We start from the raw sequence: 17,256 nt of genomic DNA on the forward strand, positions 1-17,256 counted from the left end.
ACAAAACTTACAAAATACTAAATTGACAAAATCATAGGATATTTAGTTTGAAGTATTGGTTGTTGTGTTTTCTTTACATAGTCTGAACAGGCCTGGATTCCAGTGCAGATCGTTGGTGCAATGCCAAACCAGCCTCCCAAACAGTCCTTCATGTCCATGTTTATTCTGGAAGTGGACCAGTTTATCCTCACTCCGCTCTCAACTGCTACACTGGATGCTGAAGATGAAGAAACTCCCAAACAGCTTTTGGTTTTCAACATCACCAAACCCCCCGTGGATGGCTTCATCACCCATCTGTCTGATCACACTCGCCCAATCTCCTCCTTTACATGGCTCGATCTCAATGACATGCTTATTGGCTATCAACCTCCAAACTCCTCTCATACGCAACGCAGGAATTACGAGGTACTTACCTTTTCTATACTTTGTGCAGTATAGAAAACAATTTCAGTTTAGTGTTGTCAATGTTTTCTGAAAATCTCTGTATCTTCCCATACAGGTGGAATTTGAAGTTCATGATTTTTTCTTTGAGAAGAGCCCATCAATGACTGTTCACATGTCTGTAAGGAATGCCGACACGAATGCACCAAGAGTGTCTTGGAACATGGGTATGCTAGCATCGTCATATTGCAAAAGCTTTTTTAAATGCAATAAAATCCAATTTACTTGATTGCTGGTAAAATGATTATTCATAGTGACAATGCATTAGGGACTCATCGCCCTACTTCAGCAAGAAAACAACAAAAATCCCACTGCACACTACCTGCCTATCATAAAATGACTGACAGACCAAGTTAGCAAGTGAGCAAGTTTTGTGAAAAACGTCAAACATCTACCAGCCACAGAGCCAGATATTTCTCTTAAGAGTAGGTAGAGACCCCAACAACTAAAAGATATTTTTGTGTGTCTGTTAACTGCCCCATACAATTGAACACTTTTATCAGGCAATAATATGCCAGGCTATGTAGCTGTCAGATTTTTGGAGATCTTCAGGCACCAAGTGGTCAAAGAACACAAAGCCACCTTTGGTTTTTGCAGCTTTAAGACAGCATTAGCTGAGTCAAGACATTGGAAATGATCTCCATCTAAAGGAGTGCCTCCAGAGCAGCAGTCTATAACTTCTCTGAACACAGAAAGTTGGACAAACAGCTTTTAACATTATCTTTGGTATCTTTCAGAATGAGGCTTGGCATGTTTAGTATACTTAGCTAAGTAGTTTTTAACCGCTCATTAACAATTTGCCTTATAGGTCTCAGTCTGTTAGAGGGTCAGTCCCGGCCAATAATGTGGGAGCAGTTCCAGATTGTGGACAACGACAACCTGAATGCGGTTCGTATCATCATTGTGGATGGCCTGCAGCATGGAAAACTCACTGTCAGAGGTACAGACACAACAAGTGATCCTCGATCCACGATTGTGAAAATCCTACTATGGCAAAGGGATGACCTGGTCTATCAGCCTCTGGTATTCCTAGCCTGATGATGATGTTTCCAATGTAGCTCTCGCTGAAAGGACAGGGACGCGTTCAGACCGGATAATTTCCTAATTTCTTTGACATCTTGCTGCCCCTCTGATTTATCTAGAAAGGATTTCAGCGCCAGGTTGGGAACCAGTGTTCTTAACAAACAAGTCTAGCACCACCGAGAGGGATTGGCAAGCTGTGGCAGCCTTGACACTGTTTCATAATGGAAACTACTGTGCCAGACTTAGCCAAACATCTCCTAAAATGCTGTACTATGCAAAACAGGAAGAAGCCATCTTTCTTTTAAAATAAACAGGATTTAAAGTTTACAGTTTCTTAAATGAAGAAACATACAAGGTTTCTGTAGTCTTAATTTTGAGAACATTACTATACTACGGAGCCTGCTAAGGGAAGCTAGAGGGCTACTTTTGCGTCCCCTCGCAATACCTCACAATACTTTTGCTCCTGGTAAATGGAACTCATGTTATATTTTAGTATACTGTCAGGCGGAGTGAGCAGGGTGGGACTGGAACATTATAAAGTGCGTAGTGCAACCATTATGTGAAGTACACACCTTATGTGTATCGCCTATCTCTATTTTAATAATAGCAGCATCAGAGTGGTTAATAGTAGCAGCAGTAGGTCTAATAATGAAATAATTAGCAGCATCAGAAATAGCGGCAGCAGTCTAGTAGGCTATGTAAACAGTGTGGAAGTGTAGTAGCAGCATGGACATTTATATTGAGTGGACAGTATTACATAATGTGAAATATGTAGAACTACATAAAAAGTCTGACAGTTAGGAAACAGTGTCCATCCGCTTTGAGTGTTTAAGCACCAAGCATCACCGATGTAAACACGGAGTCCGCCTCCTCTCATCTGCCAGAGTCTTGCGCTCTGACAGAACACGGTGCACCCGCTGAGTGTTCCGGGACATTGATGGGTCAGGTCTGTGTAAAGATGTGGACATAACAGTCTTTCATTTCCTGTTGCTTGGCAGCATGAGTCCCATGAGTCCCATTTCGTCCAGACTGGACATTTACCAGGAGCAGTTTAAGCTGTGTAAGCAAGGCTTAGAAGGAAGCATTGTGAGATAAAGCAAAAGTATTGCAAGGGAATGCAAAACAGCGAGGGGACACAAAAGTAATCCTCAAAAAAATTCTTGCCCTGACCCCTAGGAGGTTCTGTACTATTCCACTGGTATGAGGTGTAGGTTATCTACACCAAATATCACATTTACTTTAATTTGTCAGTAATATAATATTTATATCATTAAAATGAGCAAATATCAAAATGATTTTTTTAATTTGACTTCTGTTTTTCTTTGAATGGTTCATGTAAAATCCAGGTGGGAAGGGCTTCATGTTCACCGCCAATGACATCAAAGCGGGCGTGGTTCGCTATCATCACGATGACAGCGACTCCATTAACGACTTCATCATCTTCCGTATCACTGACGGCCCCCATCAGACCCGACACAAGTTCCCCATTAAGATCCTGCCGAAGGACGACAGCCCTCCGTTCCTCATCACCAACATGCTGCTGGAGGTGTCTGAGGGCCAGATGGCCTTACTGAGAGGCTCCACCCTCCAGGCTTCAGACATGGACTCCAGCGACGCCTACATCCTCTTTAACATCACCCGCCCCCCGCAGGCAGGAGAGGTCATGAAAATCCCAGGAGCAGGGCTCACAGGTCAGAAGAATGGACTTTACTGTTTATTTTATTTTAATCGACATGTACTTTGTTGTGGTTTTTAACCAGATTATGTCATGTTTCTGTTGGTTTTAATCCAGGCTATCCTGTGAGCCACTTTCTGCAGAAAGACCTGTCTCAGTCCATGGTTTACTATCGACACCTAGGAAACGAGGTGTTTGATGACTCCTTTGAGGTGGTGCTGTCGGATTTCCATGACCCCCCCAACCTGTCAGAGCCTCAAGTGTGTACCAGTGACACATCTTTAAAATACTGTTATTAAGAATTTGGAAACAACATTTCAATTTATGCTGAATGGTGAGGGACACTTCAAGCACGATCCTGATTAGTACCAGACTGGTAAATGTTGTTTCTGATGTGCAGATGGCACCTTGCATGGTAGCCTCTGCCGTCAGTGCATGAATGGCAGACTAGAAAGTCAGACCATTTACATGGCTCGAGAGATACATAATAACTTTAACACAGAAGTATAAATTAAGCTTAAGAGTCTGCAGCCAAACTAGCAGCACAGTGAGCTGTTAGACCACAGTCATGCTTTGAGCTCAATGCTAACATCAGTGTGCTAAGATGCTCACAATGGTAATTACATTTACTCATTTATCTGACGCTTTTATCCAAAGCAACTTACAACTGCTATACATGTCAGAGGTCGCACGCCTCTGGAGCAACTAGGGGTTAAGTGTCTTGCTCAGGGACACAATAGTAGATGTCTCACAGTGGGAATCAAACCCAGGTGTCCCACACCAAAGGCAAACATCTTATCTATGTACCATCACCACCCCACCACCTACAAACATGTTGTTCACTAGAGTTAATGTTTACCATTCTCACTATCTTAATTTAGTGTGTTTGCATGCTAACATCTGCAAATTAGCACTAAACACAAGGCCAAAGAATGTCATCAGTTTCACAGGTTTACTAAAACTCAAACTCAAACTCTAGGGATAACCAAAGTCATTGGGATTGATCTTCTGGGGACCATGAACGTGACAAATTTCATGACCTTCCATTTATCATTTGTTGCTGATATTTAATTATGAATAAGTGGTGACAGATCGACTGACCAGCTGTCTTTGCCGTCACGGATGCTCGTTACTCACATGGCTAAAAAACTGTTGGAATTTAAAAATCTATCTATAGTATAGGATTCAATAATACTGCAATGAAATTCCATCACAGAGTTGTACTTGATTGATCTATTATGGTGTTCTTGTGGTGCAGGTGGTGATGGTGCACATAGAGCCTGTTCCTGACCAACCACCCAAAGAGTTTCCTGGTACCAGCCGATGTCTTGTGATCAAAGAAACAGAAGTGGTCCATATAACACGGCAACAGCTTCACTTTGTAGACCAGGAGTCCCCAGACAGTGAACTTACGTATACGGTTACTACTCCACCTTTCTACACAGGTCCTCACAGGTGAGTTTGCCCTCAAGTTCAGAAAACACGCTAGGAAACAAGCAGTGGAAAAACAATCTGAATCTGTGCTGTTGTCACCACGAGCAGCAGTCCAGACGCAGGGCGGCTGTTCTTAGTCGACAGCATACCCAAATTCACCAAAGACTCCAGTGCACCAGTGCTGAGGCTCTTCACACAGGTAATTCTTTTAGTTTTTTTTATTCAGAAATGCTTTAAATGTACATGCAATGAGACTAACTTATACAAAATGGATCTAATTTCTTCTTTTTGGCTTGTTCCCAGCATGCAGTGAATTTCATGAAAGTAGCCTACATGCCTCCAATCATGGACATCGGCCCTTACCCCCAGCATATCCAGTTTGTTCTCTCTGTAACCAACCACTTAGGTAAAACAGTCACTGGGATCTGCTTTAACGTCACTGTGGTGCCAGTGAACAACCAGCCACCACAGGTGAAAAAGAAAATCATTTCATTTTAATCTTATTCTTGCCTGTGGATGTGTGGATAAATAGAAAAGGTGTGGATGTGCTGTGTTTCAGGTTATTACCTCCCCTCTGACTGTGGATGAGGGAGGGGAGAGCTGGCTCGGGCCTGAACACTTGCAGCTGTCGGACGTAGACTCTATGGAAGAAGCCCTGCTGGTGGAGCTTCAGAGGGAACCGCAGCATGGGGCTCTGCAACTAGGCGGGCTTCCGCTGAAAGCAGGCCACGCTTTCACTGTTCAAGACCTGAAAAGCTTTAAAGTTAGGTCAGACATCCTGCTTCATTTGTTTCTGTCTTTCATGTAGGATTTACACTTAAATCATTCTTGATAAATATGGATGAGGAAAAATTATATACATGGAAATACCTTTACAATGCAATACAGTTGAATATAGTTCTCTCTGACTCTGTCAACAAAAACTGGCTTTACAAAGGTCCATTGGGCTGCATTGGAGTGTAAATACAGTACATACAGTGGTAGGGCTAAATGATATTGAAAAAAATATCTTATTGCGATTACTTTGACTGATTTTGCAGTTGGATATGATTTGCAATTTTGGAGGGAAAGATCATTTTTACATTATTATTCTGATTTTCATTTCATTTTTGCTCAAAACATATTTAAATGTGTAATTTTTGCAAGGATCTGTACCAAACAAAGATGTTTTCTTAATTTTGCAGAATATAATGGGTAGGCCAGGACATGGCATTTTTACACACTTTTTTGCCTTTAACAAATATTGCACCTCCTGCCGTTTGAAAATTGCAGTAAGCCATAATGCAATTTTGGTAAGAGTTCAATTAATTGTTCAGCCCTAATCTGGAGACAGTTGGATTGGACTTGGCTCAAAGTAATTATTGACCACTAGAGGGAAGAACAAACACACTTAATATTCCATCAAGTTATTACGGCTAATGTGTCCAATCAACTTGCCCACAGACATCCAGCGGGTGCAGAGCAACATCTGGGGTTTGTTTCTCTCCCCCGGACTCATGTTTATGCCTATGTTCCAACAAACACTGTGTAATTGAATAGGAAAACATGATCCGAATCATGATACTTGCCAATTGTCATCAGCTGTTCGAAATGATTTGCAGGATAGGTGGTGTGAGGTTGCTGAGTAAGTAGATACCAAAGCTGTTTAGAAAAGTTTCCTTTATTTTAATTCTCTGACTATTTTCATTTTAAATGTTTATTTTTGGTCACTCAGCAAACCTTAATTTCATTTGTCATTTCTCAATCAGGTACAATCACGACAGCTCTGAAACTGTAGAGGACAAGATTGAATTCGCTGCAACAGATGGAACCAATTCAGTCAGCTTTGTCCTGCAAGTGAAGGTAATTGCCCTCATTTGAGAATGAATGGGGGCGTATTTAAAGACGGACAATCTTTATGCCTTTGGTTCTTCTTTCTCAGAAAAATGAACCTTAACTGTTTTATCAAAGTGACTTGCATGCATAGGTGTCATTTACACAGGGGACGCTGGGGACATGTCCCCACTACCTTTTGAAATGACTAATTTAGCTTGCAACAAGAAGTGTTAAATAACAAATAGAAATTCTATGAAAAAGGTTTAATTGCACAATAGGAAAACATGAAATGCAATGTATATATAGAAGAAACAGATCTGCCTTGTCCAAAAAAGGTGACTTAGGTTAAAAAAACAAGCTGCTGATTACTGCATTAGATTCAATAATATCTTTATATTAATTGTCACCGGCCACATGAATTTTGTTTGCCTTCATATAAATAAAGACATTTCCACCATAAATTGGAGCAGAAAATGTCTCCAGAATGCAGGAAAGTAAGAGTTTAATGCTCAGAATCCCCCAGACCCCAAATCAAATAGGATATTTCATCAATGAAGATTTCTTCTAAATAGCATTGGAGTATCTTTTTGTCTTGTTCTCATGACCCCAATATTGTGCATTCTCACGTCTCGTGGACTAAGTGTTTCGTTACACCCCTAATATGAGCCCTTAAATGTACCCACCGCTTTTCAACACAAAGTGACGCCCGTGCTTACATGTCATCTCCAGGTGATGCCCGTCAATGATGAGGTCCCAGTGTTGGTTACTGGATTGAAACCGGTTCTCAGCTGTGCAGAGGGACAGGAAATAGTCATCACAGCTGAGTATATCTACGCCACTGATGTAGACAGTGACAACAGCAGCCTGGCTTTCCTGATTGCCCGGCAGCCGTACCATGGTGTGGTGCTCCGAAACGGTGTCATCGTTGATCGCTTCATCCAGGCAGACATCATTGCAGGGACCATCAGCTACAAACACACAGGTAGGCAGCAGAGAGTGGGCTTAAGGCTGAGGTGTTTAAAGCCTGCTGTTACACAGGTCAAATGGGTATAAGGTGCACTCTTTCAGACAATCTTTTCTCAGAGGCTTTCCTTGTATTGCACTTCACATGAAAACTGAGGGAAGTAGTTGCATTAAGAATTAAGTAAGTAGAGATCTTAAGATAGAAGTTAAAACTCTGGCTCCTTTCTAATATCATATGTTTGTTCTTTTTTAAATTATTTTGTTGAATTTATTCACTGTTTCGGTTTCGTGTCCCACAATCTTACACAAGACCCTTTAAAGGTGGGGTTATGATACCTTAACTAACTGTCATTATCATTTAAATGATGTGAGCTTTGTATCATCTGTATCCACATTCAAGAAGACATATTGTTTGAACTGTTGTGGAGGGGAAACCCAAGTTTACTCACTATTCTAACTGCACAGCATTGTTCATCTGTCTTTATAGGGTTATGTTTATGTTTATATTTATGATTCGTTCCTGGTATAAAGTAAATAGGAAAACATTAAATTGCAGAAATATTTTTTTTCCTTTATGCTGAATTGGAGCTTACAGTTGCTCCATTCTTTGCACTACTGTGAATGATCTCATTCTCATCATTTTTGGCTGCACATTACATTTTTATAAAGCACCTGGACGTGTAACATACAGTAAATATCTTAGAGAGATTAACTTCAGTACAGCAGGGATTGTCTCTAAAATTACCTAATATGATTGTGGTTTTAGGACTGGAGATTGGACTCACTCCTCGCCATGACACCATCACCTTTGTCATTTCTGACGGAGAAACAGAAAACTCTGCTCTGTGCTGCAGTGACGGAAATCCCATCCGGACCAGAGGCGCTGCTCAGCTACGGGACAGTCTGCCTGTGTACGACCTTCACATCACAGTGTTTCCAGTTGACAGCCAACCACCTTCACTGACAACAGGTGAGCCATTTCTAACTCAGTTAAAGCCGCTACAGACAGGTGGTCATCCTATACAAGTGTTGTCACTTATTTTGCTTGGTAAGAACTCTCCGGACTGTACGTCTGTGGGAGTGTGCATGATGGATACTTCCCTCACTCTACTGTTGCACCTGCTACTTTGCACTGTACTCCTCCATCCATCCATCTATCCATCCATCCATCCATCCATCTTCATCCGCTTTTCCGGGGTCGGGTCGCGGGGGCAGCAGCTCCAGCAGGGGACCCCAATCTTCTCCATGAATATCACAAACAGGATTGGTGACAAAGCGCAGCCCTGGCGAAGGCCAATCCTCACCTGGAAAGAGTCCGACTTACTGCCAAGTACTCGGACACAGCTCTCGCTTTGGATGTACAGGGATTGGATAGCCCTGAGAAAGGCCCCCCTCACCCCATACTCGCAAAGTGGCTCCCACAGTATCTCCCAGGGGACCTGGTAATACGCCTTCTCCAGATCTACAAAACACATGTAGACTGGATGGGCATACTCGCAGGCCCACTCCAAGATCCTTATGAGAGTAAAGAGCTGCTCCGTTGTTCCATGACCAGGATGATCGGCCGAACCCTCCGTTCCAGCACCCTGGAGTAGACTTTACCGGGGAGGCTGAGAAGTGTGATACCCCTGTAATTGGCACACACTCTCTGGTCCCCCTTTTTGAACAGGGGAACCACCACCCCAGTCTGCCACTCCTTCGGCACTGTACCCAACTTCCACACAATGTTAAAGAGATGTGTCATCCAATACAGCCCCTCCACACCCAAAGCTTCTAGCATTTCTCATCAACCCCTGGGGCTTTGCCACTGTGGAATTGTTTGACTACCTCAGTGACTTCCACCAGGGAAATTGACAAGAAATCAACCTCCAGCTCTGCCTCTACTAGAGAGGGCATGTCAGTCGGATTTAGGAGTTCCTCAAAGTGTTCCTTCCACCGCCCAATTACCTCCCCAGTTAAGGTCAACAGGTTCCCATCCTTACTGTACACACCTCCTGAGGTGGCGGACAGTTCTCCAGAAACACTTTGGTGCCGACCGAAAGTCCTTCTCCATGTCTTCTCCGAACTTCTCCCACACCCGCTGCTTTGCATCTGCCACAGCAGAGGCTGCAGCCCTTCGGGCATGTCGGTACCTTGCAACTGCCTCCGGAGTCCTCAGAGACAACAAATCCCGGAACGCCTCCTTCTTCAGTCAGACGGCTTCCCTGACCACCGGTGTTCACCACGGTGTTCGAGGGTTACTGTCCCTTGAGGCACCTAAGACCTTGAGACCACAGCTTCAGCTGCGGCTTCAGCAATAGAAAATTTGAACATTGCCCACTCATGTTCAATGTCCCCAACCTCCACAGGGATGCCAAAAAAGCTCCGCCGGAGGTTTGCATTGAAAATCTCACGGACAGGGGACTCCTGCAGACGTTCCCAGTTCACCCACACTACCCGTTTGGGCTTACCGGGTCTGTCCAGAGTCTTCCCCCACTCCCTAACCCAACTCACCACCAGTTGACACCTCTGCCCCTCTCTTCACCCAGGTGTCCGAAACATGCAGCCTCAAATCAGATGAAACAATTACAAAATCGATCATTGATCTTCGGCCAAGGGTGCTCGGGAACCACTGTACTCCTCCATTATTCTAATATACATTTGCAACGCAGAAATATTGACATGTCATTACAGGAAAAACACAGGTGTAATTGAAAACATGAATCATATTATTTACACTGAACAACATTATAAACACAAAACTTTTTGCCTCCATTCATCATGAGCTGAACTCAAAGATCTAAGACTTTCTCTATGTACACAAAAGGCCCATTTCTCTCAAATATTGTTCACAAATCTGTCAAAATCTGTGTCAGTGAGCACTTCTCCTTTGCCGAGATAATCCCTCCACCCCACAGATATGGCATATCAAGATGCTGATTAGAAGCATGGATATTGCACAAGTGTGCCTTAGGCTGGCCACAATAAAAGGCCACTTGAGAATGTGCAGTCCCATCACACAGCACAATGCCACAGATGTCACAAGTTTTGAGGGAGCGTGCAATTGGCATGCTGACTGCAGGAATGTCCAGCAGAGCTGTTGCCTGTGAATTGAATGTTTATTTACCTTATCTACCATAAGCCGTCTCCAAAGGCATTGCAGAGAATTTGGCAGTACGTCCTACCGGCCTCACAACCGCACACCACGTCTAACCACACCAGCCCAGGACATCAGGGTTCAATTTTCACTGCGAGACATGTGTCACTGAACAAGACACTTAACCCCTTGTTGCTCCAGATGTGTGTGACCTTTTTAATTAAACATCATATATCCAATTCTGTACATTCAATTTTGCATTGCAGTCAGTCCCTTTGCTCTTTGTCTCCTGAGTTCACAGTACTGGGTGCAGTGAACTTCCTGGCCATCTCCTGGAATGTAGAAGTATTAGGTTAGTTTGAGGCCTGGCTGTCATAAATTGGTCACTTAACTTTCCATTAATGCGACATTTGAGTCATGTCAGAGCCTATTTTGTGACCCAAAGGTCATGTGAAGACTGAATGTTTGGGGGAGGTTAAGCCTTGGTGCTAACAGAGCCTGTTTCATGACACAGTGGCCATGTGGAACTTGAGGCAAGGTTAATTCTGTCTCATAATAATTGTCTCATTTAATAAAAGATACATAAGCACCCATGTTTATTCACACTACAGCAGTGTATGAATTAAGTGTGCTATTTTTTTTGTTACATTTTATTCAAAAGCAATATTTACTTACATTTTACTTACAAATCCCCTGAGAAACAGCTGGCTTCTCCTATCCACAAACTAAAGTTGGTTAGGTTGTGGAGAGAGTGGGCCACTTAGCAGCTAAATAGCCAAATTTGTTTTTCTGGTGCTGGGGGAGACCAAACCAAAGCTTAAAGGAGGAGTGTGAGTATTGGACTTAAATTAGGCTGTGTAACATGTTGATCTGTGGGCTCTTGAGCTTGTTCAGGTTAGTGTTATAGTCAAGACTGCCCAAACCGAGATCATGTCAAGACCAAGACCTGAGTTTATCAAGAGTGAGACAAGACCAAGACTTTTATGGGCTGAGACCAAGACCAAGACCAGTGCCCCACATTACACGAAACACAATAAAATGTGGAACGAGATCATAGGTACTTCTCAAATTGATCTGAAAGATCCACATTTTCCATTGAAACACCCACATACAAACACTAAGAGCTGAAATTAACGTAAGCAACTTTATTCAACACTGCTTTTCCATGCTTACCATTGCGGGGAGGGGGGACAGTTGTTAACAGTAACAACACATTTTTAATTAGGTTGCATTTGAAGCAAAAAGTTTTAGTTAGGATGCTAAGAAATAAATGAGACAATGCAAAAGCAATTTATTGATATTCCCAAAGTTAAGGTCTTGACTGGTCTTGAAATAAAATCCTGAGTCCCAGACTGAGACAAAACCAAGTAGTCCGAGACGAGACCAAGATCATCAAAAAGTGGTCTTAAGACCGGTCTGTAGACCAAGACTGTGTCTGGAGCAAATTACCATACATGGAAAACGGTCTCTGTATGACATCATACAGTGTGTAGAAAAAACTGTTTTCAACACCACAGTTTTCAGAACAGCGGGAAATCTGAGGTTTTGGCTCATAAGGATATCTTTTAAATACTGTTATCTTATTATTTAAACCCTTGGCTACGTTTAACATGAACATATGACATTCTAACATTATAGATATGACAGCATATGAAAGCGTGATAGGCCCCCTTTAAAATTCAATATTCTGGATGGTAGATCAGTCTTCCTGTTACCTGTACTTCTGAGTGTCACTTTTAAGGCTACAGCTAAATACTGTATGAAATAGTTCATATCAAACGTCACCGATCATATTTAAAAACAAACACCAAAAGGCCACAGCACACACAAAATATAATTTAAACACGACCAAGGCAAGTGAAGCACATTTCACATACACAACGACAATTTCAAATGCATAAATAGAAAATAATTTAAAGGTGTTAATAATAACATTTTTTTTTACATTTTATTAATATAGGACTTTTAAAGCCTGGTGTTTTAGCATGATTTGACCTCTTTGTTTGTAGGAGACATCTTTGTGGTGGATGAAGGTGGGACTGCCTCGATAACGACATCTCATTTGAAGGCCTCTGACATGGACACCGTCCAGGACAAACTGGTGGTCAGTCTGATGTCTGCACCCCAGTTTGGCTACATTGAAAATGTCCTTCCCAGTCCTGGCTTTGAGAAAAGCAACATGGGCATAAGCATAGGTAAGCATTATTATGAAAGGGATGGATTAAGGGTCCGGAGAGTGGAAAGAGGATTTGGGGAGAGGGTCGAGTGATGAAGGGGGTCGAGGGGTAATGGACAAGGGGGTGAGGGGAAGAAGATTGAGGGTGGTCTTATTTCCCGAATCTATAAAACATTTCCCCAAACATTTCTTTCCCCAGCTTCCTTTTCATACAAAGACATCGTGGAGGGCCATGTGAACTACGTACAGTCCAGACACCAGAGAATGGAGCCCACAGCTGACCAGTTCATGATCTGCGTGTCAGACGGCAAACACAGCTCTGCCCACGTCCCCTTCTACATTATTATTAACCCCACAAACGATGAGGTCCCGGAGTTTGTGGCTCGCAACATCACAGTAAGTTTTTATGGTCAGACATTCACATCAGATTTTCTTCACAAGATATTGTCCAATATTCACCCGATGGCTTTCTGTGATGAGGTACGGGAAGGAGAAATGAAGCAGCTGAATTCATCCGTTTTACATGCGATGGATCTGGATGTCCCCAAGAACATCCTGCTCTTCAGTGTGGTCAAAGCCCCGAAGCATGGCAGCATCATCAACCACAGCGGCGAAAAGCCAGTCCACAAGAGAAGGGAGGCCAATCCCCAATCCCCAGTGGTCGACTTTACAATGACAGATCTTACAAATGGTACTTTACATGTCAGTGGCACTTTTTACATGTCATTTCATTCATAGGATGTAAATGGACAATTAGTTAATCTGCTATAGGTTCTCAGTGAAGCTGGGGTCTGGTTCAGAGTATGTCACCTCAGTTCTAATGCTGCATTCATGGCCAATTGTAAAGATGGCCTTAGAGTTTCACACTGGAAACTACCACTGTCTTCAGCCCTCAGACATGATAGAAAAATTCCATATTTAAATAACCTGGGTCGCATTTGTTCATTCTTGTTAGTCTGACCATCAGTTATACAGGTATGATCAGTTCTGATAAATATTTACTTACTAACTTTACTTGCCGATCTGGAGGCACAGCACCTCTGCTAGACTCAACACAGCACATGTACTGGGTTTTCCAGCAGTGCTCCATGATAGCCAGAGATCAGCCATTTAAGTAAAGTTATTCTGTATACAGTACTAGATGAATAACACATTAATAATAAATAATGTAAAGGTTTTGGGCCCAGGTGTTCATGATCAGGAGAACGAGACAGGTGCAAACAATCCAGGCAAAGACAGGAGATAAAAGTAGTGCTAGACGCAACGCAAGGAGGAAAACTACAAAGCAAACCAGGAAACAGAACGAATGAAGAGAAGGAACACACAGATGAGACAATAAAGGAGCAAGAAAAGAACACAACCACACGAAAAAACAAAACCCAAAACCCCTCACACAGTCTACTGTTTTACTACATGTAAACATAACAGTAGACTGTTAAACAAAACCTCAGCATTATTTCATCTTGACAGTTCAGACACCACATATTACATGAACTTCTGCCAGAACCAGAAAAACAAGACCCTGATTACAATATTTGAGAAGTAGCCTATTCTTTAAATCAAGGGAAACAGTTTAGTTGTGATTCGTGGTGATGAATCCCAATTTCTACAAGTTCCCAGATTGTGATGTCACCAGCAAGGAAATACTGGCACATGCCTTTTATTTGAATGATTCATATTTATCACATCAATAATTGTATATCCATGACTCTGTAAAGGCAGGAAGTAACACTGAGCATGCAGGCCTTTGAAGAATAATTTAAACTCACTGTTACGTCTTTCCATAAGTCAAAAAAATCGATATCATCCTTGGTTTTCAGGTATGGATCTGATGTACATGCACGATGACTCAGAGAATATGGAGGATAGTTTTACCATCCAGTTGACTGATGGCAAGCACCGAGTCCACAGACAGGTGATGGTTAAAGTGCTGCCAGTCAATGACGAGGAGCCTTGTGTGGTCAGGTTAGCCTAACATCTTTATTACAGTTCTTGTCTAAAGAGAGTCATCACATCACTGCTAGAAAAGTAACTGAACCGTAGCTCAATCTCCTGTCCTCCAGGAACAATGGACTGCAGGTGGAGCCAGGAGAAGCCAGACTCATATCCAGTGTTACCCTCTTTGCACAGGACAGTGATACTCCTTCTTCAGAGGTCATGTACATGTTTGAGAGTGTTCCTACCCGAGGGCTTCTTCAGCTTAAGGTTGGTGCCGAGCCATGATATCTTCAAGAGATACACCAAATATTTTGATATTGTGTCCCCTGTCAGTTTAGCTGTGTCAGGTGATGAGGACATACTGAATCATCCATTAGTACCCAAGAGACCACTGGTGCCTGTCAGACACAACATACAGAATGGTAAAGGCTTACAGCAGTTCTAAATCCAAATGACAAGTCATCTTTAATGATTCACAGCAATTCTGGCAGTCGGTCATTTGCAAATTAGTCTGGCGATGTCAGGCTCTACAAGAGGGTACTAGTCAGTAGGAATAATACACACTTACTCATCTATAATAATTCCAAAAATAAAGCTTGCTACACCACTGCCATTGAGTTTAAATTCAGTAACTCCAATAATCTGTTGGAAAGGACCCAGATGAATAGTTAAATGTCTATCAAATTGTCAAACAACCATTTTTTAAATTCCCCTCCTGTCACTGCCCACAGAAAAACATCCACATTGCAGCTTAGAGGACGGAGTAGTCAAAGGTTTATACTGTTTGCCAGAGTTAGCTCTTTGCTAAATGGTGATGCAGTTAAAAGCAAGAATTGTTTGATAATTAACTGATGCTTTGGATTTAAAAAAAAACTCCACAACATCTTTGGCATTGATTGTTTTGATTATGGATTGTCAAAATGCTGAACCGGATTGATCGTGAACATCTGCTTTAGCCAATCGTCTACTGGGGACGTTTCCATCATGTTTGTGTAAAGGGAAATTTCACTCTTTATTAAATTCCTTTAGCATATGCTGCTTTATAGTAATGTGAAACTGTGGCTGATCGTGTCTCAGGAAGGTCAGGACTGGGTGACACTGACAGCTGGGAGAAACTGCACCCAGGAGATGGTGGACATGAACCTTCTGCGCTACGTGCACACTGGCCTGCACGGTGCTAAAACACAGGACTTCTTTGTCTTCTACTTGTTGGATGGAAAGAATCAATCACCCCCGCAACACTTTCACATCTCTGTCAAGGATCTAGAAAAGGGTACTGGAATTCACTCACTTCACTTCCCTTCGACACAGGATCAGATTGTCTACTTGTGAAGTCCTGGTGACTGCCAGGCCACATCGTCAGTTCATACAGATATGGTTCCAGTTTAGATGTGACCTTTAAGTGTCTCCTCCACCATGATTTTCAGGAAATATTGCCATCTTTGTGAAGCCAGTGAACGTCAGCCGTGGGGATCGTGTGGTTCTCACCACAGATGTGCTGATAGCCACGGACGGCACAGACAAGCCCGAGGAGCTTCTGTTTGTCATCACCAACCCTCCTGCTCACGGACACGTGGAGTACATCAAGCATCCCGGACTGGCAATCTCCACCTTTAGCCAGATGGACATAGCAGCCAACATTGTGGCTTACGTGCATGACAACCGCGCCAGCACACCCACAGAAACCTTTCAGTGAGTCTAGAAGCCATTGTCCAACTTGCTCAAATACTATGTTGACACTGAGAGTTCCTCACATAACACAGATCTGATGTCACATTTAATTCAATTTATTTCAATTCAGTTTTATTTATTTAGTGCCAGTTCATAGTAGAAGTTACAGTATCTCTTTGCACTTTTCAAAGAGAGCAGGTCTAGACCGGACTCTTTGTGATATTATTTACAGAGACACAACAATTCCCACCATGAGCAAACACTTGGGAACAGTGGCAAACAAAAACTCCTTTTTTAGAGAAAAGAAGCCCAACTCAATAGCAATACAGAAAAATGAATAATAGTACTAATCATGATAGCAATTTATTTATGGTTCAGAATTGGATCCTACTTCATAGTACATCATTTACAGCAGCAGTTACATTATTTTTATTATTACATTATGTATATACATTATTATTTACGGTCAAAATGTAGTTAGTCAGGATTGCCATGACAAGTATGCCTTCCTCCGCTGTTACTCCTAGCAAAATGTTGACACAATGGTAGCTTGGCTGAGCTAGCAGTAGCATGTTCACTTTTGCAGTGCAGGACAACTAGTTAGCTCACCATAACATTTACTTGGCTCTGCATTGTATTTTTACAAACCTGGACGTTTCAGATTCACATACAGTAAGAATGAAGGCAACAGTGGAACCGATTAATTTTTATGCACTGTTTGGTAGGTGAGTGCCTTGTGCAACAGACAATAGAATTGAAGCAATGCTGTTAATGTTGTTAATATTGTTAATTTTGATTTTCTCAAGATACCAGTTTATTCACCAGAATCTGGGGCACTGCAGGGGTCCCGCAGAAGCTCGTCCATAGCACAAAATGGTGTGCAGCATCTTGAACCTCATCATAGTTTTTCAGTTTGCACAACTGAATGCATATAATCCCTTATTTTTCTACAATCTTGCTTTATCTTTATAATTTTTCTTCTGTTTGGCTGTGTGCTGTATCTCTCTTTCTGCCAGACACTAAGCATTGTGATTGTCGTCCTTG

General features: G+C 42.3%; 1 protein-coding gene across 2 annotated transcripts in view; it reads left to right on the plus strand.

The window, feature by feature from the left end:
* frem1a (Fras1 related extracellular matrix 1a) overlaps positions 1 to 17,256 on the plus strand; it is a 42,652-nt gene that overhangs the window by 13,252 nt on the left and 12,144 nt on the right. The window contains exons 6-24 of one of the 2 annotated variants that reach the window (XM_038732424.1): positions 82 to 405; positions 500 to 608; positions 1,250 to 1,381; positions 2,811 to 3,155; positions 3,257 to 3,399; positions 4,398 to 4,594; positions 4,682 to 4,772; positions 4,877 to 5,044; positions 5,133 to 5,341; positions 6,322 to 6,415; positions 7,118 to 7,370; positions 8,118 to 8,321; positions 12,437 to 12,622; positions 12,803 to 12,999; positions 13,084 to 13,294; positions 14,424 to 14,568; positions 14,667 to 14,808; positions 15,619 to 15,814; positions 15,969 to 16,233. In XM_038732424.1, coding sequence (XP_038588352.1) covers positions 82 to 405; positions 500 to 608; positions 1,250 to 1,381; positions 2,811 to 3,155; positions 3,257 to 3,399; positions 4,398 to 4,594; positions 4,682 to 4,772; positions 4,877 to 5,044; positions 5,133 to 5,341; positions 6,322 to 6,415; positions 7,118 to 7,370; positions 8,118 to 8,321; positions 12,437 to 12,622; positions 12,803 to 12,999; positions 13,084 to 13,294; positions 14,424 to 14,568; positions 14,667 to 14,808; positions 15,619 to 15,814; positions 15,969 to 16,233 — 3,611 coding nt within the window. The remainder of the gene's footprint in view (positions 1 to 81; positions 406 to 499; positions 609 to 1,249; positions 1,382 to 2,810; positions 3,156 to 3,256; positions 3,400 to 4,397; positions 4,595 to 4,681; positions 4,773 to 4,876; positions 5,045 to 5,132; positions 5,342 to 6,321; positions 6,416 to 7,117; positions 7,371 to 8,117; positions 8,322 to 12,436; positions 12,623 to 12,802; positions 13,000 to 13,083; positions 13,295 to 14,423; positions 14,569 to 14,666; positions 14,809 to 15,618; positions 15,815 to 15,968; positions 16,234 to 17,256) is intronic. The other variant, XM_038732425.1, reaches the window with a different exon arrangement.

Source organism: Micropterus salmoides, unplaced genomic scaffold, assembly GCF_014851395.1.
Source record: "Micropterus salmoides isolate LMB-PRFRI ecotype aquatic unplaced genomic scaffold, ASM1485139v1 Ms_hic_scaffold_2, whole genome shotgun sequence".
Taxonomy (NCBI): domain Eukaryota; kingdom Metazoa; phylum Chordata; class Actinopteri; order Centrarchiformes; family Centrarchidae; genus Micropterus; species Micropterus salmoides.